The 23153-nt window shown below is 34.8% G+C and overlaps 1 protein-coding gene and 2 pseudogenes across 1 annotated transcript; 1 reads left to right on the top strand and 2 right to left on the bottom strand.

Moving 5' to 3' along the window:
• Positions 1 to 5435: 5435 nt before the first annotated feature.
• LOC127812815 (alcohol acyltransferase 16-like) lies at positions 5436 to 9853 on the bottom strand (annotated as a pseudogene).
• A 6178-nt stretch (positions 9854 to 16031) lies between these two features.
• LOC127813287 (alcohol acyltransferase 16-like) lies at positions 16032 to 20015 on the bottom strand (annotated as a pseudogene).
• Positions 20016 to 21228: 1213 nt separating this feature from the next.
• On the top strand, positions 21229 to 22822 carry LOC127812814 (protein FAR1-RELATED SEQUENCE 4-like). The gene is made up of 2 exons (XM_052353343.1): positions 21229 to 22059; positions 22781 to 22822. Exons 1-2 carry the CDS (start codon positions 21229 to 21231, stop codon positions 22820 to 22822), a joined length of 873 nt encoding a protein of 290 aa, XP_052209303.1.
• The last annotated feature ends 331 nt before the right edge of the window (positions 22823 to 23153 follow it).

Below are 23153 nucleotides of genomic sequence, written 5' to 3'. Positions count from 1 at the left end.
AAAGTTGAAAACAAAACTCTTTAGTGAAAATACCATATAAAAAGTGTCTTATAAAATACTATTTTAAGACGTAATTTAAAAAATATTCTAATAAAATAATTCTAATAAAACACAACAATAAAATATCCTAATAAAAAAATCTAATAGGACATAATTTTTTAAGTACTCCAATAAAGTAATTTTAATGAGACACAATAATAAAGTGTCATAATAGAAATATCTAATAGGGTAGAATTTTTGAGGTGTCCTGTAATGGTTCGCCTCTCGGAGCCCTCATGCACTAAGAGGATTCGTGAGAAGGTCATTACTAAAATGATATTGAACAATAATATGACTACAACTTATATACAACCCTTATTAAAATCATATTCTTTTTTTTTTATATAACATCTTATAATCGTCCTTAGCTAATCACCATGTGCCCATTTAACTTACATAATACACATATATCTCAAATATAAAACATTAACCTTCTCATTCACAGAAAACCATCTCAACATACATAATAGACTCTTAACATATTATCATAATTCTGACCATAACCAATTTTCTAGGAACCTAATCCCAACGAGTTCGGCATTACTCTCAAGGAAAGCGGAGCGATACGAAGCTTCGTGACGGTCGAAATGAAAGACACCATGACATTATCGCTTAGCTTATTCCATTAACAGTAAACCTATTAATAAACTACAAGTCATAGGGTGGTTATCACGCGGATTATTATTATTAATGCATGGAACCGAGTCACAGTGAGGGAGTGAATAAAATACTAGAAACCACGGAGACTCTTACGGGAATTAAGGAACATGAGGAGAGGGTTAGGAGTTTGCTTTTATTTGGCTGATTCTTGCCCTTTTTGCACTCCCGATGCAAAGTAAAATGTTTCCTAACAATTAATACAACCGTAAATTAAATTAATTAATTCTAACCGCGTAAACTGTATAATCTAACTGTATAAAATTTATAATTTAGACATATAATATTTATACTAATTTTACTCACTCACCTGAACACTCGCGAATTAATTCCAAAAAACTTCAAATTTCCTCTTGTCCTCGCTGTTATGCCCCTCTCCCATCTTTCTCCCATTTCTCTCATCTCCTTGCTGGCTCAAAGAAGCCAAAATTGGCCCTTTTATACTCAATTCAAGTGGCTTAAAAAAGAGATGGCCAAGACAAGGCCACACATACATACAAATATATATTAACTAATTAGTTTAATTTAATTTAATTTGATTAATTCTTTTATTATTATTATTATTATTATTATTATTATTATTATTATATTTTATTTTATTATTTTTATAAATACTTTCAATTAATTTAATTAATCACCTTAATTTCTTATTTCTTCAAAATATCATAGATAAGTATTTTTTCAAAAATCTTCAAATATTCTAAAATATCCTCAAACACCGAAATTAATTATTTTTACTTATCTCCAAATTTTTGAGATGTTACATATCCCAATAAAATAATTCTAATGAGACACAATAATGAAGTGTTCTAATAGAAAAATCTAATATGGTAGAATTTTTTAAATGCTCTGTTAGCTTTGGACTCAATAATAATTTTCTTAAATAAATATTAATTTAATGCAATAATTTAAATTATTTTATTATCATAATTTATGTTATTACCATTAATTATTATTTTAATTATTTATAATTATCATAATTTAAATTATTTTATCAGTTATGATAATCTTAAATTATTTTATTTTTATTAATCAAATAATTATTAATATTATTTTTATAAATTATTTTAATTTTTTATTTAACAAATAAATATTTCTACGAAAAAATAAAAAAAACCAAAATTAATGACAGAAGATGCCCCACCTCTTTCCCTTGATCAAATCCCCAAACCCCCATTGTTTTTGTCTCCCTCTCACATACTTTCGCCTTCGTCATTAGCCCATCGCTACTATTCGCCAGTCACTGTTAATAGAAATCCTATTCTATTCAGGTATGTTTTGCTTTCCAGTCTATTGTTCGGGCCATTCTTTTATTTGGCTTTTCTTTATTCTAATTCTAAATTTTATAGTTAAAAAAAAGAAAAAATGGATATTAAAAAAATATTTTTAATGAGAAAACAAGTAGGCATTAAGTTTTCAAAAAATTTGGTAGTGGTGGGGTCTGGGTGTTGGTCTGTGGGTGCTAGGATGTTCTGGAAAATGGTGTATATAGGTTTTCTCTCTCTCTCTCTCTTTCTCATAGTTAGGTCCAATTGGCTTGCATTCGGGTATTAAGTGGCTGTAAACTTGGGTTAGGATTCCTTCAAAACACTTTATCTTCATATTCATATATAACACACACACACACACACATATATATATATATAGATAGATATCAAAGATCTTGGTTTGTGTATGTTAACAGGTCATGGACATTTGGATAACATGTTTTAACATTCTAGTGTAAGATATTACTTTTACGGATATGGATACTGATGAGGGGATATTTTACTAAGGGCAAAATTACTATACTACCCTCGGAGTATACCAACTCGGTGCCGCCATGTGGCACTCTCAAGAAGCGCCACGTGTCATCTAGATCGTCAGCCCATATTTGATTTTGAACGAGACTGACTCGGTCAACCGAGATTATCTCCATTATTCAGAGGTTATCTTATCTCTTCAGAGTATGCTCTACGCCATCTTTAAATAGCGGTCAACTTCTACAGGTATGGATCATCTGACTACTGTGTGATTTTTCATTTCGGATATTCTTTTTCTATTGACTTGAGCGTCGGAGTTCTCTCGGGGGATTAAAGGCCCCGCCCTTGCAGGTACTTGCTTCGAGGCAGATCTCGGTGATCGGTCCAGTATCATCAGATACCTTGCCTCTGAAAGAGAAGACATGTGGGAATAGCTGATTACATCTAATCGTTCTTGAAATTGTGGGAGCCTTATGCAGTGTCACTACATTTTAGGGATGTATTTGTTATTAAATAAAAAATTTCATGGAAATGAGATTTACTTTGGGTGTTGGGGTGCTGCTTTGAGGGTTGGGTGGTGCTCCTGGGTTATAGGGTGGGGAGGGGGGCGGGGCGTTGTGGTATACTGATGGGGAAAGGGTGGGGTGTTATGGGTGATGTTGGTATTTGGTTGCGTTGTAATTGTTTTGGTATTTAGAATAATCATAATGTGTGCGTGTGTATATAAATATTGGTTGTTTTAGTTTTCATAATGTTCTTATGGATGTTGTAACATCCTGTGTTTGACTATGCACCTAACAGAGAAGAAAAAACAATTTGAGAACTGTGAAGATAATATCAAATTCGAGGGCTCAAATGAAAGGGAATTTACACCATTTTAAGAAATGTTGCTGGTCAAACTAAGGAGATTATATGAAGTTAACTTTTATAAATTTTGGACATAATTTGCTCAAGGAATTTTAGATTCAACATAAAATGTTCCAGAAAGAGTTCATGACGGCCAATGGAAAGAGTTGGTAACTTTTTGCAATTCTGATGCATAGAAGGTGTGTGTAAAGTTAAACTTTAACTTGTGGGTTTTTTTTCACCAACTTCAACTCGGGAGTCAATTTAGGTAATTCTTCTTACTATTTCTTCTTCATTGTGGTAGTTATGCACATATGTGTTATTTGGATTACCAATTTGTTGGGTTCATGTATGGTTTACTTTAGTTTTATTAAGATGTTAAACTTGCATTACCCATTGTAATTTTGTTGATATGTTCAAAATAGAATTTGCTTGAAAAGTATAAACGACTGGACTCATAGCAAAGGAAATTGTCCAAAGTATTGATCCATATCCTCACAGGTTGGTGCAGGGGCGGATGTAGGGGGGCTGGCACTGGCTGAAGCCCGTGCCAGCCCCAAGTAAACAATAATATATTATATATATATGTAAAAGCTCATACAAAATCCCAACTAAATATTAATATAGCCCAATCCTAGGACTCTCCTTACATCCACCCCTGAGTTGGTGGATCACGATTATGACCTGATTGGTGTGACGTACACATTCAAGTGGCATTGGGGTGGGATGAAAAATTGATAAAAAGATATGGAATGTTTGAAATCATTGGAGACGCCCTTGGAGCACATGTTGCTTGGTCATTGTTATTGGTACAATTATACTTTTATATTGTTGATTTTATCTTTCTTGGCAAAACTTTCTTTTTATTTTACTAAGATATTTTTACTTTCTTTGTGTAGGTTGAACATGATGAAAGTGATTAGAGTTTAATAGACCATGGAGATTAGTTTTTTTTTTTGTTATAATGGATGACAAATGATGGTAATTATTACATTTATGGACTTTTGGAGTAATTCTTTTTTCTGACAAATCAATCTTGAATACATTATTGCATGTTTAATGGCTATTGACTTTGATTAGATTATGTACCAACTAATACTTTATGGTTTATTTTGATTATGTATATATTATGATATAGTTCACTATTTTAATGTAAAGTTATTTTGGACGATGTTTGAATTCATGAAATGTCTTGGGTTTGTAGTTCGAGTAACTGGAAAATGTGGAGAATTTTGTGGTTATGGATTGTTTGATTTGTCATTAAGATGTATGGGATATAATTACAAAATTACAGGTTTTATCATATTTTCAAAATGCATTTTGATTCATGAAGTGTATTGGTTTTGTATATGTATATGTGAAGTGATTTTATTATAGGGTTTGGATTACTAAATTAGTTGAAGAGATTTGTGATATGTTAGTTGATATTAGGTTTTAGTATTCAAAAATTTGTTCATCACCTCTACCTCTCTTGAAAAAAAAAAGTTAAAACTTTGGGGCATTTTTAAATGTCATTTAATTATATACTTAAATTTATAATTGTTTTCAAAATATTTTTAAACGTCATTACATGTAAATTAAGAGAAATATCTTGGTGGATATTTCTCTTTTGTTAGCGCCTTAATAGCTAAAATGCCCTAATAAATTATATATTTGGGCGTTTTTAAATGCCTCTTAATTACAAAATTGTTGTAATATGTCAATGACACCACATATGAATGATAGAGTTGAGAAACTTTTATAAATTGTATTATATTTAATTATTTTTTTAAATTTTATTATTTATTTTTTTTAGTAAATGATGATCCATAAATAATAAATCATACGTTTAAATTTTTTTGAATGCATTATGAAATTTATGTTTTTTTATATTAAATAATTATTTTTTATATTAAATATTATATTTACAAAATGATCTCTATATTTTTTTTTTATTTTCACAATTTCTTGCATTTTCATTTTTTACTTTTTTTAAAAATGTCATATACCTGATTTCCGTTTCATACCTTATTCATTTTAAAATGTCCTATCATGAAGTATTGCACCAGAAATTTACACTTATTCTTTCGTATTATCAAATTTTGAATTGTTTCTTCTTCTAAAGGCAACATTGTCCTTAAACAAGAATTTTAAAATTTTGTTAACATTGTGTCAAGTGCTTGAGTTCTTAAAATTTCTACAATGGCAATGTCAACAAGAGAATTGAACAGAATAAATATTAGAAGTTTCATCATACTGTTAAATGAAAATACCTAATTAATAAACTAACACTGAACTTGCACGCAGATAAAGAAAGACACATGCATCTAGAAAATTCAAATTAATATTCAACAATTACTTTAGAGCATGGATGCAATTCTTGCTGGGATGTGATCGTTCACATCTCTCAAAGCATCCTTGGTCATCTTCTTCAGCTCATCTTCGAACCTCTGCATGGCCGACCCCGGCAAGCATATCGCCGTTAGAATCCCATCCCCTCTTTCACTGTCCCTGAAACTCGAGAAGAAGCTTATTAGAGAGACGGCCTCAGCCGGCCCGCCGTACACCGGCTTCCCCCACCCAAAGTCGACTTTGTCGAATCCCAGTTGAGCCGTATTAGAAATAATAAAGTTCCCTTTCCTTGTATACAACGGTCTTCCCCTAGTCACCATAAGATCAGCCACTGACATGAAATACTCGCCATCAATCGCTTGGCTCCTCGTCTTCTTCACCAGCTCCACAACATATTCCAGTGGGTATTTTGAAACCGTTTCGGCCTTCGAAACCGACGCTGGATAGACAAAAACGTTGCCGTAGCATCCATCTGGTATATCTAGCCCAGCCTTGCCACGACCATTAATAATGGATGAAATTCGAACGCTCTCATTCGGGCCAATGCCGAGCGCAATTGTGCGGCATTTCCAGATACAAGCTGTAATTATCTCGAACCTAGTGCATCTCGTTCGTTTCTGCGGGGGAAGATGGCTCCGAAGGGCTCCTATCTCTTTAGTACCAAAGAAGAAACATCGACTGATCATAGTTTCACTCCCATCGCCGTTGGATTGGTCTTTGAGGTCGAGCTCTGGCCCGTATTCGTTGTGCAAGCAAGTGACCCGAGGAGGGTTTCTCGAACATAAAACCTCCCTTTGCCAAACGGGAGTAACAGAAGGGGAGCCTGCTTTGCCTTGAGCAAACTCGGCAATGGCGTTCAGGAACTGGACTATCCCAGAGCCGTCACTCATGGTGTGGTTCAGGCCAACTGCAAAGGCGAAGCCACCGCATTGGAAACGAGTCACCTATGTGTTGATCACAATCCAAATTAATTAGTATTGTTTCATTAATTAGTTTGAAACTTTGTGCCAATATATTTGGTCCGAATTAACCCAACACTCATAAGATTCTTGGTTCAATTCAGACTAAGAACCATTAATATTCTATTAGTTTATCAAGCAAATCTTAGGATGCTAATATGGCCGTGAATCCGTTAAAACGACCAATTCAAGCTTCCATTGATTGTTCCAACCAATGTAAGGTTTATTGGCATCGTTTTGACCAAGCCCTTTTATTAAACGCAGAATTTCAACGAATATATTATTGCTCTTTTATCTCAATGTCACTAATCTTTATAAATAGGCTATCAGTCGTCATATTCAAAAATACCTGAATGAGAAGGAGAGGCCAACCGATGATTCCATCGGAGCCGGGAACATCTTGCAGAAGCTTCTCCAAGTACGGAAACCCCAGCTGAAGCGGGTCGCTGACCTGCTCGAGCTCGATATCGGCGTCCGCCTCTGCCGGTGCAGGCCACCATGAGTTTCCGGTTGCTGGCTTCGATAAGCCTGCCGGCGAACGGGTAGTAGAAAACCAGGGTCTCGGCGAGTGCTGCTTCGATGATGTTGGTCTTCTTGGTTTCATCCAATAAGAAGGCATCACATAACTAATAATATCGTCATCAATAATAACTCATAGTATTATTTTTAGAATATGGACAAATTGTTCACGAGCTAGAGTTTAATTTAAAAATTATATTTTAAATTATCTAAATCAACCATAGGGCTGAATTGCATTTATGGAGGCTAATTGGTCACGTGGTCGATGGGTTAATTTAAGTCCCTAAATTGTCATTTGCTAGCGTTCCCATTTTTAAGGTTCAATAGTTCTTTGCTTAAGCCCTTAAAGCATGCATAGTAACTGCTTATAGGCTAATCAGCTTGTGTAATATGTCATATATATATATATGTATATATATGCACGTTTTTTCTATCCCCACATTGTTGCTTTCAGCAGCCCACACCAATCCAATTTGCATTTTTATTCTCAACTCTTAAATTGGAGGACCACACTTGACACTTGCCATGTCGGGCTCCCCAAGGAAAATGACTAAAATTAATTAAAAGCTCCTATCATTAATATATTTGATGCTTTTATTTATGAAAAATGTGTTTCTATGAAACAAGAGAATATTCTCAGCGAATCAATTTTTCTTTTTCTTTTTTTTTTTTTTATCAGTGACTCTAAAGTCTCATTGCAAAAAGACAATTTTGTTTTGCAGGCGGTTTAATTAGAGCATGGATTGATTGGACAATCTTTCTTCAAGATAGAAATTAAGATGATGTCTTGTTATTATTCTTCAAATTATGAATCATTAATTAACGATTGCATTTAGATTATCTTTTGATTTATGATTGCATTTATCTTTTGAATTCGTTTAGATTATATTACATCTTAATTAAACCTGGTTTATCTTTGTTTTAGATTTAAGATTAATTTATTTAAGTTTATATTTACTATGTGTATTGTGTATTATTATACACAATTCAATACAATAATTTCTTTCCATATTTTTTCTAACAATGTAAGTAACATCTTCTAAATAAGGTCTTCAGACAGTACAACTTATTATTGTTTTAACTATTTCAATTGTATTTTCATTTTAATGAAAGACTAACTAATTAAGATTCATGTAGGAGATGCAAATTGGCTATTTCAAATTTATCAAAACTATCACATATTACAAGATTATAACTTCGACTATAATTATTTTAATTATTGTCCACTCCTACATGAGAAAGTCATTGAAATTTGAAACATTGTGCTTAGGACCCATTGCAAGAGGCCCTGCTCAAGAAGAAATTTAGGATTACGGCATCTAGTTCTACCAAAGAAAAAAGAAGTATATGTTGTGAAAAATCTCTACAAAACATACGAGTTAGTGCAATAACATCGAATCAAAATTAATCGAACATAACGACAATACACAAAATATCGATAACAGCAACAAGAAGATGAACACGAAGTACAAAATCCCTGTTTAAATAATGTTCAAACCTCATATCTAAAGAGTCTGTTCACCACTTTGGTAATGCCAACGAATAGGAACCACAAGCCACAACGAAGCCCTCAAACTAAAAGCCCAAAAAGCCCCCAACACCTCTACGTCGAACTCAATCGGAGCAGTCTCTCACCCAAATGATCAAAGCCACAAACAGTAGGTTACCACAAAAGGTATATCGATCACAAGGACAGATGGTAGAAAAGCACAAAGCAAAGAGAAAAGCTTACCAAGAATGGATGATCGAAACCCCCTAAATAGGGCATGCGCATCGACAACAAATTAGCTAAGATCAACAAAGAATGATGCGGCCTCTCAACATGGAAAGAGGCATCGGACCGAGATGGAAATGAAGTCATGGAAGATCAGTCACAAAGGAAACCACGAATGAAGCAATCGGCCAAGCAAGGAACGAGAGAGAGAGAGGCTAGGGTTCGGCCAAGGAAGGAAACACCAAGAGAATGGGCCGCACAAGGGCCTTTTATATGTGGGCTTAGGGCTTAGGCATAAGAGGACTTTTGGGCTCAAAACAGTGGGCTTCTTCCACTTGAGCAAATGGGCTAAGGCCCATTTCTCATCCAAAGTGGGAATAGGGCTTGTGGCCCAGCTTCTAAAATGGGTTGCTTAAAAGTTGTGACAAATTTGGGTTCTTCAATCCTGGGCCGAAGCTTATGAAGATAAAACCCACCCGAAAAATCATCATCGCCTTGGGTCTTATTAGAAAACACAAAACCCACAGTATAAATATAAGAAGTGTTTTTGTTCTTTTTCTTATTACAAAAAGATGCATGACAATGATACCCCAAGTACAAAACCTAAAAATAGAAGGATTGGATTTGAGATAGGGTGGGATTGTATTTTTTGCTCTAAACCCAAAAATACAAGGATTGGGTAGGGTTGGAGGGTGTTTGACGCTCTTGTTTTGACCCTTTATAAACTCTTTCCTCAGCTTATAAGTTGCCAAACTTATTTAGTTATACGTTTGTTAAAACTCCAAGAGTTTAAACATTATTGAGCTTATAACTTATTTTAGCAGCATTTTCAATAAGTTGCTCCCTTAGCTTTTCCGAATAAGCTCTTCGTAACTTATTTCGTTAACCAAGTAAAAGACAAATTTGTCCTCAAACAACTTCCTAATGTCCAACCTCTACCCATCTCCTTTGTCTCTTTGCATTTTCTGTTGTTGCCTCCCTTTAGCTTCGATCGTCACCACCTCCATTTCTTCTATGGCGACCGATGCCTCCAACCCCATCCCCATCGATCGCTGCCTCCAGCCCCATCCCCATCAGCCACCGCCTTTAGCTTTCATCATCTGTCGTCGTCGTCCGCTGCCTCTTCCATCACTACCTCCTGTTCCATCAGCCCATGCCTGCGTCTTCTTTATCTCTCTGTGTATATATATATATATATATATAAAACATATATCTATTTAACGTATATTTATTGTATTATTATATTTTTTAATAATTGTGTATAATTTATCAACATATAATTGTAACAATTTTATTAGTGAAATATCAATTTATAATTTATTTTTATTAAAAATTAGTATTTTTATTAATTTTATTTGTATTATTCAGCAAAATATCTATTTTAGTTTTTTTATTAAGTTTTGATAGGTTATCATATTTTTTAAACCAAACATATAACTATATAAATAACAATTTAAAGTATATTTATCCAAACATATTATCAAGTCAAACACTAAAGAGCTTTTAAACTTTACACAACTTATAAGTGGAAAGGTTTATAAGTCCTTAAAAAAGGGGTAAGCCAAAAGCCTCTTAATGATGTAACGACCCGTTAATGGGTTTAGGAGTTATTAATGTTTTATTTATGAGAATTAAAAATTTTGCCCCTATTAAATTAAATGTTGGTAAATATTTTAAGTGACAAAATTTATGTAAGTAAATTATGTGGATAAATTATAAATGTTATTATCATACGTGGAAAGATAAAATAAACCCATTTCTAATGGATTGGGTTAAGCCCAAGTGCAAATTGTGTTGTATTTTATTTAAGTTAAATGAAATTTGGGTTGAGGCCATTGGGCTTAAAATAAATTAAATATGTTGGTGTTATTTTATTTGGGGCCTTAAGTGAGTTGGGCCAATTAAAAATGAGTTGGATTGATGGGTGAGGCTTGAGCCCATTTATAAAAATTGTGTTTTAAATTAAAATGAAATGGAATGGATTGTAAAATGATCATTGTGGGTTTAATGAATGCATTGGAGGAGAGAAAAAGTTAAGGATAATTGTGGAAATCAATAAATGAGGATATAAAGAAAGGAAATTATATTCGGGATTTTACTTTTTACAGCCACTTTTCAATATATTTAAAATAGCCTCAAGCAAAAATTCAATTTTACCCTTCATCTTCAATGCTCAACCACTCACATTACGCAATCACTTGACATCGCACTTTCTTTCATCAGTGAACTTTGTAATTTCTTCTCACTAGCTGTCGCAATTACTTATGCCAAACTTTGTATTTTTTTCTCACCAGTCGTCGCAATTACTTATTATTTCACACCCGCCATCGAAAAGCTATTTTTTCCTTAAGTCACTCATTCCTCTTGTTTCACATCCACACCCAGCCATTTTCTCTCATAATATCAACGAAGAAGAACATCGGATGCGATGTGAAAACAAAAACTGAATGAAAATAGAAGAATAGAAGAACACATACACACACATATATAGATACACAATCACACAGACACATATATGCACATATACGTATATCTTCGCATACACAGATATATACATATACATAAATATATATATATATACATGCAATGCCTGCATACACACACACATATATATACGCACACATACATATATATATACACACACAGTGGCATAACACATATATACACATACATATATATGTATGTGTATATATGTGTTATGCCACTGTGTGTGTGTATATATATATATTGGTAGTGAAAATAGGTTGCAATCTTTTTCCTTATTTTCAGTTTAGTGGTTCCTATTTTTCTTCGAAGATTTGCTATATTTAAACTATGAAAGTCGTAGAATAAAAGGAGAGGAAAAATTGCATCTTGCTCAACTTGAGTTTGGGAGGAATGCTGGACCCTTATTTTTCTATTTTTGTAGAATTTTTGTGCTGCTATAGTGTATATATATATATGTATATACGTGTGTATAAAGGAGGATTTGAAGATGTGTTTCAGGGATGGTTATATGGTGATAGAAGAGGGTATTTTTTAAAAAATTTGACTATAAAAAGTTATTAACGTGGTTGCAAAGAATAAAAGAGAAAAATAAATTTTTAATGACTGCGAAAAGCAAAAAAGTGGCTACAAATAGAATTTTTCCATAAAAAAAAGGGAAAAGAAAGAAAATAGGTAAAAGATCTAAAATGGGCTTAAAAGCAAGGGGGGTGTGTGTTGTGTAGGAAGGCAAAAATGGGGGTGGTTGGAGTTGGATGGCGCCCATCTCCCTTCGTTCCTTCTTGCTTTCTTAACAATCTTCTTCCTTTTCTCTCCAACTCTCTTGCTCTCCTTCTCCAACTCTCTTGCTCTCCTTCTCGTTCATCTCTTCTTCTTCCTCTTCATTTTTTTATGATATTTTCTCCATTTTCTACACTGGGGTGAAGCTTCAAGACTAAGGATCACTATAAAAAAAATTAATTTTAGTAATGAAAAAATTCGTCACTAAAAAATTTGAAGTAACTAAAATGGCTAGCAGCTAATGCTTTAAACACCAAACCAAATGCTGGGATTAGCGCAGGTCTTGCAAGCAGGAACAAATGTTATTCTTATATATATATATATATATATATGATGATACATGTGTGTGTGTATGTATTCCAAGGGGATCTGGAAGTGGAGAAATGCCATATAGATTAACCAAAGTAATGCTTTTAATTAATAAGTTCAGCACCACATAATTTTCTTTTTGAAAAATATAACACCATACTTAAATAAGTTACTTTTAGGGTAAAATCAACTAAAAGCACGTGATTTGTATCATTTGGTCTGATTTGAAGATATTTTTACTAGTCTTTATGATTTAGTTTTTGGGCGAAACACCCTTCTTGTTACTTACTATATTAAATTAAATTAAGTTATTTTAGTTAAATATTAATTAAGTTAAAATAAGCTTTCGTTAAATTAAAATAAAAACAAAAACCAATCAAAAATAAAATAAAATATTTGTCTGCCTAGAATTCATTGCCAAAGACGATTCCAACTAGTGGTGGCTTCTAACAATGAAAGAGTGAAGAAGAAGAAGAAAGAAGCTGGACGAACATGGCATAGCGATAAAGCATTAGGAGATTAATAAGAGTATCGGAGATTTGAATTCTTGTAGAGGCAAGGTCATGGCACATATTGTCCCCCCTCCAGAGGTCACAACCGCATGTCGTAAAGGGAGGGTAGTTGCTTCCTTGAAAATCTACTCCAAATGTGTATATACTGTGACTGAATCTAGATTTACGTGAAATATGCATCAAGGGAGAAGATCATCCATCTCTCGGAATTAGTCACGCATAATCTCAAAACCTCCAGGATGATAAAAAAAAAAAAAAGAGAAAGAAGAAGAAGATGGAGGTTCTGGCAGAAATGGATAAAATATACCTTAATTTATGCCATCTCTATTTAAAATTAACGGAAGAGGTGTCTCGGTCATAAAAGTAAACTACAAAGCTTCCTAAAATATTTAAATTAATGAATTTTGCGTTAGTGTCTTTTATCATTACCACAATTCCAACTCTTAAATTATTGACATTCATAAATAATAATTGTGTCGGTGAATTAGTCCCATGACATTGTATTAAATTCATTTAATAATTTTTTAGCATCATGTTGTGTAGCAAGCACTTTTATATTTTGCTATAATTTGACTAAAATTTAGTACTTAAAATATTAAAAAGTTCACTAACTATATATTAGTTATTGTTCGTATACAAATATGAGAATAAAAGGCTAAATTTTACTAAATAAGCATAACAACGTTGTTGCGAATAGAACACTTATACATTGCTTTTCATAGTATTCTGGCATTAAAAAACATTAATAAAAAGAATGAGAACTAGAGGAAGGAAACCAAAACAAAATATCTAGTTAATCAAAAGATTCAGCCCTCGTGCAAGGAAAACTGGCCAAGGGGCACTGCGCGCAAGAAGGGGCGAATGGCGGTACTTGGCCGGCCCTCTTGCGCGGAGGGGTTTTCTCCTCCTTATTCTTCTCTCTCTTTGTGCCATTATCCTTTGATTTACTTTTCTTTTGATTGTCCCTGTCCTTGCTTTTTTCACCTTTACTATATGTATTCTTGTGTTTATGCTTCTCTTTCTTTCTTTTTTTCTTTTAAATGACACTCCATTGCTGTCGCCCCCATTACTCAACTTCTTGATTTTAACAAAAAAAATAAATCGCGGGAGGCCGCGCATCCAAGTAATCAAACCCGTGCACAACCAGTTGGAGGGTGCCTAGCAAATACTTAAGTTTCACCCTTGGAGGTGCAACTTCTCTTTCTTATTCCTCTGCTTATTTGTCACCTAAGAACACTTTCTAAAAATAAGATATAATTTCATTATAATCAAAAATATTTCAATGTAGACTTATTTGACTTCTGTAATTCCAAATCTAGGTAAAATAGAACACTTTTGAGATACTAGATCAGTCTAACTTTTTAAGGCTAGGGTTAATTTTGATCTTTTAACACACAAAAAATTCTCCAACTTAACTAGAAAAAGAAACACAAATGTATTAGCTGATAAATACAGAAACTTCAAGTGCTACATGATACATCAATCTCTACTCTATGTATGAATTAATTAACCATTTTGCTTCACAACCTGATTCCTGTCAAAGGTGAGAGGGACATTTAAGAGGAAGAGACTTTGTTAAGTGACAAGGGTGTTTAGGAGGAGGAATTGTAGAATTTTTCTTGATTAATCAAACTCAATACAATGAGGTACTTATAGGCACAAACTTGACTCTTCTAAAGGGAAAGATGCAATTAGACTCTTTCGAACTGTTTTGTAGGGGAAGGTGTTGCTAAAAGGCGATCATTCACCTTCAGTGACTTTGCGCTACAAAAGGTAATATTTTAATCTTTCTCTATAATATATTCCTTAGGTGTCAGTCCTTTACTTTCCTCCGTGCTTTCCCTCAAACTCTCAAAATTAGATTCTTGCACCTTACTTTCCTCAATTTTTGAAGAATTAACGTCAGTATTTATAAGCTCAATAAATACATCCACAGTATCACCATTTACAGTTATCTCAGAAATTTATCACATCTCGATCTCTTTCAATTAAAGTATAATGTTGGACATCACCACCTATAACACACCCATAGTAAATGTCCAAGTGGTTGGTGTAACTCAACTCTTTGACACGTATTTGTAATTCAAAAAATGACAACTTATATGGGTCCACAATGTCTATATTTTGAATGCCCCCAACATAACTTTTCATGCCATAATCAGTTACAAAAGTTTCCCATTGTTCCACCTTAACCTCACAACCTTTTCAACCACCTTCCACGATACTTAAATAATACAATAAATAAAAAATAAATTCAATTAGGGACCAACAACACATTCAACAGCTTGAAGTGAGACTAATTAGTATATTTTAAATTATCTAAATCGACCATAGGGTCGGATTGTGTTAGAGACTAATTAGTCACGTCTTTGATGGTTTAACTCAATTAGATAATTTAAATATTTTTTAAATTATCTAAGTGGACCCTAAAATTTTATGCGATAGAGATCCCATTTTTAAGGTTCAAGCACAGCTTGAAGTGAGTACCTAGCCATATTCTTGTTGAAGAACTTACAAAAGGAAAGAAAAAAAAAGGAAAAACCATCATTATATCTCTCATCCTGCTTTTCCCTTGCCGCGTTCGTTAGGGTGGCCCTTCTTGCCACCAACGTTGCATCTTCTTCCTTATTTCATCTTTTATTTTTTATGATTTTCGATAAATTAGTATAAAATTTAATAAAATATACTTTAATTTATGTTATCTCTACTTAAAATTAACTGAAGAGGTGTTCGTGTCTTGGACATGTATAAAAGTAAACCCCAAAAATTTCATGAAACATTTAGTTTAATGAATTGCGAGTTAGCGTATGTATTATTGATGTTCATAAATAATAATTGTGTCGGTAAAGTTGAATTCTTACATCGAAGACTATTGATGTTCATAAATAATATTTATGTGGGTGAAGTTGAATCCTTACATTGAAAACTTTTGAATTTTAAAGCGTATCCTTAGGTCTTGCATGATTTCCTATATATTATTGTATATGTATTAATTAAATTTAAAGACAAAAGAACTAAAGACATTATATATAAGCCATTGGGCTTGGCAAACCCAATGAGATGCCCCCATCAATTAGTTATGTGACATTGTATTAAATTCATTTAATAATTTCTTGGCATCATGTTGTATTAAAAAGTTCACTAAAATACAGTGTGGCCTTACCTAGCAAAAAACAAATACTTAATGACTTTTTTAAGAGAGATCAGAGTGTTTAGGAGGAGGATTAATCAAGCTCAAATACAATGGGGTGCTTAGAGGTACCCCATTGTATTTACGTATATGAATCTATTCATCACAGTACGTAATGACATGAACCAAAATAACTAATACATGACCCATAATTAATAAAGTGACATTGAACTTGCATACACAGATAAACCAAGACACATACATGCATCTTGAAAATTCAAATTAATCTTCAACCAATTACTTTAGAGCTTAGATGCAATTCTCGCTGGGATGTGATCGTTCACATCTCTCAAAGCATCCTTGGTCATCTTCTTCAGCTCATCTTCGAACCTCTGCATGGCCGACCCCGGCAAGCATATCGCCGTTAGAATCCCATCCCCTCTTTCTTGTCCCTGAAACTCGAGAAGAAGCTTATTAGAGAGACGGCCTCAGCCGGCCCGCCGTACACCGGCTTCCCCCACCCAAAGTCGACTTTGTCGAATCCCAGTTGAGCCGTATTAGAAATAATAAAGTTCCCTTTCCTTGTATACAACGGTCTTCCCCTAGTCACCATAAGATCAGCCACTGACATGAAATACTCGCCATCAATCGCTTGGCTCCTCGTCTTCTTCACCAGCTCCACAACATATTCCAGTGGGTATTTTGAAACCGTTTCGGCCTTCGAAACCGACGCTGGATAGACAAAAACGTTGCCGTAGCATCCATCTGGTATATCTAGCCCAGCCTTGCCACGACCATTGATAATGGATGAAATTCGAACGCTCTCATTCGGGCCAATGCCGAGCGCAATTGTGCGGCATTTCCAGATACAAGCTGTAATTATCTCGAACCTAGTGCATCTCGTTCGTTTCTGCGGGGGAAGATGGCTCCGAAGGGCTCCTATCTCTTTAGTACCAAAGAAGAAACATCGACTGATCATAGTTTCACTCCCATCACCGTTGGATTGGTCTTCGAGGTCGAGCTCTGGCTCGTATTCGTTGTGCAAGCAAGTGACCCGAGGAGGGTTTCTCGAACATAAAACCTGTTGGTATTTTATGAAAAAAAAAGAAAAGGGAATAAAAAAATATCAAAGCGAAAGTCGTATATTTTATTCAATCGTAAACTCCAATTTATACAACTAAAATGTAAATTGAAATGAGCATAAATAGGAGAATAATATGGCATAATATCTATCCAAAACAACTAACAAACAATATCAGATATTTGCTAATTTATTTGTTATGGATAATCCTATTTTATTTTGACTTTTTCAAACTATATCAGCAGCTACTAAGTCAAAATTCAACACTCCTCATTGACTTTGAGGCTGCAAATGCAAAGCATTTTAATTTTAGCTTGACTTGGATATAGCATATGGGGATTTTATGATTTTATAGTTATGAGGCATAGGTATGACTATGGGTTTTGGGGCATAGGCATTTTTTTTTTTTTTTTTTGGGTATAGGCATTTTTTTTTAGCATAGGCATGGATATGGTTTTTTTGAGTAGAGTTAAAATAACTCCTCCTCCTCATGTTGGTCAGCAGCAGCTCTAGCTTCGCCTTCTTGTTGTTATAATTTGCACACAATTGTGATGTGACCTAATTGACCACATTTGTTGCACTTTACATCGGGCCTCCACCAACACTTGTATTGTGGATGATTGGTTTTTTTGCAGTAAGGGTAAGGTGGATAATTTCCACTATTGTTGTTTCTAGCATTTGCAAGCTTCTTGTTGTGATTCCAAACCTTTTTTTCACCGGTGGGCCTTGTTTGTGTCTGGAAAGCTCCTTCAACGACTCCTCCTATTCTCACAAACCTTCTTTGTTCTTGAGCCTGTAAAGCATTAAGTAACTCTGCCAAGAAAATGCTTGACAGATCTTTTGCATTTTCTAAAGAAGAGATAGTGACTTCATACCTTTCTAGAAGTGTAACAAGTATTTTTTCAATGATTCTTTGATCAGGAAAATCCTTACCTAACAACCTCACTTTGTTAGCAAGGCTAAGCAACATGTCAGTGTACTCCTTCACAGTTTCTGACTCCTTCATTCTTTGCATTTCAAACTCTCTGATCAAGTTTAACACTTGCATATTCTTCACTCGTTCATTGCCTTGGTATTCTTCTTTGAGATGATCCCAAATGGCTTTTGCTGAAGACAGGTTCATGATTTTTGTGAAAATATTGGAAGAAACTGCAGCATACAAGTAGGCCATGGCTTTAGCCTTCCTTGCCTTTCTCTCCTTGTGAATCTTTATTTGGTTCACAGTTGGATTGGCCAGCAAATCAGCGACTACGTAATCTTCCTCAACTGCTTCCCAAAGATCTAGTGCCTTGAGATGGACTTTCATTTTAATAACCCATACTTGATAGTTGTCGCCACCAAATATCGGTGTTGCCGGCATTCCGTGACTTGATTCTGCTTCCATCTTTGCAGATTGTTGGCTTGAGTTTGAGTGTTTGTGTATATGATTTTTTTTTGTTTCTCTCAACTCACAGGTCCCTCAAGAAAAATGGCTCTAATACCATTTGTTGGTATTTTATGAAGAAAAAAGAAAAGGGAATGAAAAAATATCAAAGCGAAAGTCGTATATTTTATTCAATCGTAGACTCCAATTTATATAACTAAAATGTAAATTGAAATGAGCATAAAGAGGAGAATAATATGGCATAATATCTATCCAAAACAACTAACAAACAATATCAGATATTTGCTAATTTATTTGTTATGGATAATCCTATTTTATTTTGACTTTTTCAAACTACATCAACAACTATTAAGTCAAAATTCAACACCTCTCTTTGCCAAACGGGAGTAACAGAAGGGGAGCCTGCTTTGCCTTGAGCAAACTCGGCAATGGCGTTCAGGAACTGGACTATCCCAGAGCCGTCACTCATGGTGTGGTTCAGGCCAACTGCAAAGGCGAAGCCACCGCATTGGAAACGAGTCACCTATGTGTTGATCACAATCCAAATTAATTAGTATTGTTTCATTAATTAGTTTGTAACTTTGTGCCAATATATTTGGTCCGAATTAACCCAACACTCATAAGATTCTTGGTTCAATTCAGACTAAGAACCATTAATATTCTATTAGTTTATCAAGCAAATCTTAGGATGCTAATATGGCCGTGAATCCGTTAAAACGACCAATTCAAGCTTCCATTGATTGTTCCAACCAATGTAAGGCGTTTATTGGCATCGTTTTGACCAAGCCCTTTTATTAAACGCAGAATTTCAACGAAAATATTATTGCTCTTTTATCTCAATGTACCTAATCTTTATAAATACGCTATTAGTCTTCATATTCAAAAAATACCTGAATGAGAAGGAGAGGGCAACCGATGATTCCATCGGAGCCGGGAACATCTTGCAGAAGCTTCGCGACGTACGGAAACCCCAGCTGAAGCGGGTCGCTGACCTGCTCGAGCTCGATATCGGCGTCCGCCTCTACGAACAAAGCCCCTTCGCCGGTGCAGGCCACCATGAGTTTCCGGTTGCTGGCTTCAATAGGCCTGCCGGCGAACGGGTAGTAGAAAACCAGGGTCTCGGCGAGTGCTGCTTCGATGATCTTGGCGGGATCCTCTCCATCCTTGGAAGGATTTTTTCTATAAAACATTATCGCAGGAACTTGAAACCGGAGGCCCTGCTGGTCGTCAATGTCAGAGAGTGGTTTGAGTTCACAAGGCGTCTGCTTTGCCGGCGCAACCAGTCGTGGCTCTTGCCTTCTCACGGTGAAAGTAAGAGACGATGAAGAAGACATTTTCCAGGAAAATGCTTCTTAATTAAACTTGCATGGGAGAAAAAAACAGATTACATGAATCCTATACTACTTTGGGGTTGTCAATTGCATATTCCCCATAATATATATATATATATATACATATAGAGAGAGAGAGAGAGAGAAGTTCAACTAAAATAAATAAACTAAAAATTAGCAGGACTTGAGTTGTTGGGTCACTTGGTCGCATCCTTTTCATGTGTGAGTGAGGTTAGTTATACACATAATAATAATCTATTGCCTTCCCCTATGTAATTTAATAGTTGATGTGATTGGACATGCCACCTTGCTTGGAATTTAGTGACTTGAGTGGCGGTGTAAAAATTTAATAGTTGATGTGATTGAACATCCCATAATTCAATTAGACAAACGACAAATCTATTTAGATAGAATTTATTTGGATAAAAAATATTTAATGTTTATTTTATGATATTTGAATTATATTAAATAAAATAAAAAGATAATTTTAATTTTATAAAAAATATAAGCCTTCACTCGTATGCGGCTCCTAAAACTCTCTCCTAAAACTACTGCCCAACACATTAAAGCTGCATATTTTCAAAGTAAAATAATTATTAGTAATGAAAATAACTGCAATCAATTATTATCTTTGCATTCTCTTCATATTCTATTTCATTCATCAACACATGTTTTTTTCGAAAGTGTGGCCCGCCTGAAATGCTTCATCGATGATGAAGCCCACCCAGCAGTGCAGTTGAAGTCCGCCTAAGATTACTGACCAACACATTGAAGCTGCTCATTTCCAAAGCAAAACAATTATTTGTAATGTAAATAGATGTGATCAATGTAATCTCTCTTTCCTCCTATTCTATTTCATTCATCGACACATGGTTTTTCCGAAAGTGTGGCCCGCCTGAAATGCTGGGCGGGCTTCATCACTTATGAAGCCCACCAAGCAGTGCAGTTGAAGTTCGCCTAATTACTGACCAACACATTAAAGCTGCACATTTCCAAAGCAAAACCTACTGCCCAACACATTAAAGTTGCACATTTCCAACGAAAAACAATTATTAGTAATGAAAATATCTGTAATCAATGTAATCACTTTGCATTCTCCTCCACCGACGCATGGTTTTTCCCAAAGTGTGGCCCGCCAGAAATGCTGGGTGGGATTCATCACTTATGAAGCCCGCCCAGTAGTGCAGTTGAAGTCCGCCATACGATTCAGCGGACTTTATCGACCCACCGGCGAACTTAAACACAATTGAAGTCCGCCACATCAGTCCGGGCGGACTTCTCCTGTGTGTCAACTAATTCGGGCAAAGTAGCATTTTTCATTTCATTCCACGAGTTGGCTGGACAAGAGCTCTTCTTTTATTTTTCATTTCATTCCACGAGTTGGCTGGACAAGAGCTTCTTAACCAGAAAATGGAGAATGATAATGAGAGAAATGATAATGAGCATAGACGTAAATTATTGGAAGAGATATTTGGTTTCGAAGAAGATGATAGTTTGATTGGCGAAGAATCAGAAGGTGAAGAACAATCTGATTGTGCGACAGCTGATTATATTAACAACAATTTAGAAGAATCCAATAACGTCAATGCTGAAGAAGGACCTCTACCAGGTATGATATTTAATAGTATTGAGAGTATGATGAATGCTTATCAAGAACATGCAAGAGTTTTAGGTTTCGCTGTTGCCAAGAGATCAGCTCATAAAAAGAGTGGTGAAAGTTATAAGTATGTTACAATTTGCTGTGACAGAGGAAGAAAACAACAATTTGAGAAGTTTACAAAGAGGATAAATTGTCCTGCAAGAGTAAATGCAATTAGGAGAGACAATGGAGTTTGGCAGGTTTCAAAAACAATATCAGAACACAACCATGAATTACAACCTGATATGTCTATTTTGATGCCTGCCCATAGGAATCTGACAATTAACATGAAGAGACAATTGGAAGCCAATGATATTGCAGGCATAAGGCCATGTAAGAATGCTAGAATGCTAGAAGTTCAAGCTGGTGGGCCACAAAATTTAGGATGCTTGCCTAAAGACTGCAGAAATTTCATTGAGAGTAGGAGAAGGCTAAGACTAGGTGATGGAGATGCAGAGGCCATTCGGAAGTTGTTTGTAAGGATGCAACAAAAAGACGGGGACTTTTTTCATTTGATGGACGTCAACGACGAAGGCATGCTAACTAATGTGTTGTGGGTCCATCCTCGTGCAAAAGCCGCATATGAAGAATTTCATGATGTTGTCAGTTTTGACACAACATACCTTGTGAACACACTACAAGAAAACAGTCAATTTGAGACGGATTTAGAGACGGATTTAGAGACGGATTTCTAGTTTGAGACGGATTTAGAGACGGATTTTGACCGTCGCAAAAACTCCCGTCGGTAAATTTCAGACGGATTTAAGACGGATTTTGAGACGGAAATTTTCCGTCTCCATTTGAGACGGATTTACAAACGGATTTAAAGACGGTTATAGAGACGGATTTTGAGACGGAAATATTCCGTCTCTGTTTGAGACGGAATTAAAGACGGATTTAGAGACAGATTCTATCTATATTAGAGACGGATTTAGAGACGGATTAGAGACGGATTTACAGAGGGATTTAGAGACGGATTTAGAGACGGAATTTGAGACTGATTGGGCGATGATTTGAGATGGATTAGGGACGGATTTAGAGACGGATTAGGGACGGATTTAGAGACGGATTAGGGACGGATTTAGAGACGGATTTAGAGACAGATTCTATCTATATTATAGACGGATTTAGAGACGGATTAGAGACGGATTTATAGAGGGATTTAGAGACGGATTTACAGAGGGATTTAGAGACGGATTTAGAGACGGAATTTGAGACTGATTGGGCGATGATTTGAGACGGATTAGGGACGGATTTAGAGACGGTTATAGAGACGGATTTTGAGACGGAAATCTTCCGTCTCTGTTTGAGACGGAATTTCAGACGGAGTTAGAGACGGAATTTGAGACGGATAAAAGGCGATGATTTGAGACGGATTAGAGACGGATTTTTATCCGTCTCTAAATCCGTCTCTAATTTTAATTTTAATTAAAAAAAATTATTATTCCTACAAAAATATAAAAAAACCTGATATACAAAATATAAATCATGCATAAATATATAAACCTGATATGCACAATATAAACCTGATATGCACAATATAAACCTGATATACATAAACCTAATATACACAATATTAAATCCATATAATATTAAATTCATACAATATTAAATCCATATAATATTAAATTCATACAAGAAATTCATACAATATTAGTCAAACACATCGTCCATGAACATTAAAAATAATACAATG

This window comes from Diospyros lotus, chromosome 11 (genome assembly GCF_014633365.1).
Source record: "Diospyros lotus cultivar Yz01 chromosome 11, ASM1463336v1, whole genome shotgun sequence".
Classification (NCBI taxonomy): domain Eukaryota; kingdom Viridiplantae; phylum Streptophyta; class Magnoliopsida; order Ericales; family Ebenaceae; genus Diospyros; species Diospyros lotus.
The sequence above is the reverse complement of the archived record's forward strand: the minus strand, read 5'-3'. Positions and strand labels throughout refer to the sequence as shown.

What these genes read in the sequence shown, in the direction of transcription:
- LOC127812814 (XM_052353343.1), top strand. Translation starts at nt 21,229, where the DNA reads ATGGAGAATGATAATGAGAGAAATGATAATGAGCATAGACGTAAATTA. An exon ending in ATGAAGAATTTCATGATGTT is followed by an intron (nt 22,060 to 22,780) that starts GTCAGTTTTGAC and finishes ACGGAATTTCAG; the next exon opens with ACGGAGTTAGAGACGGAATT.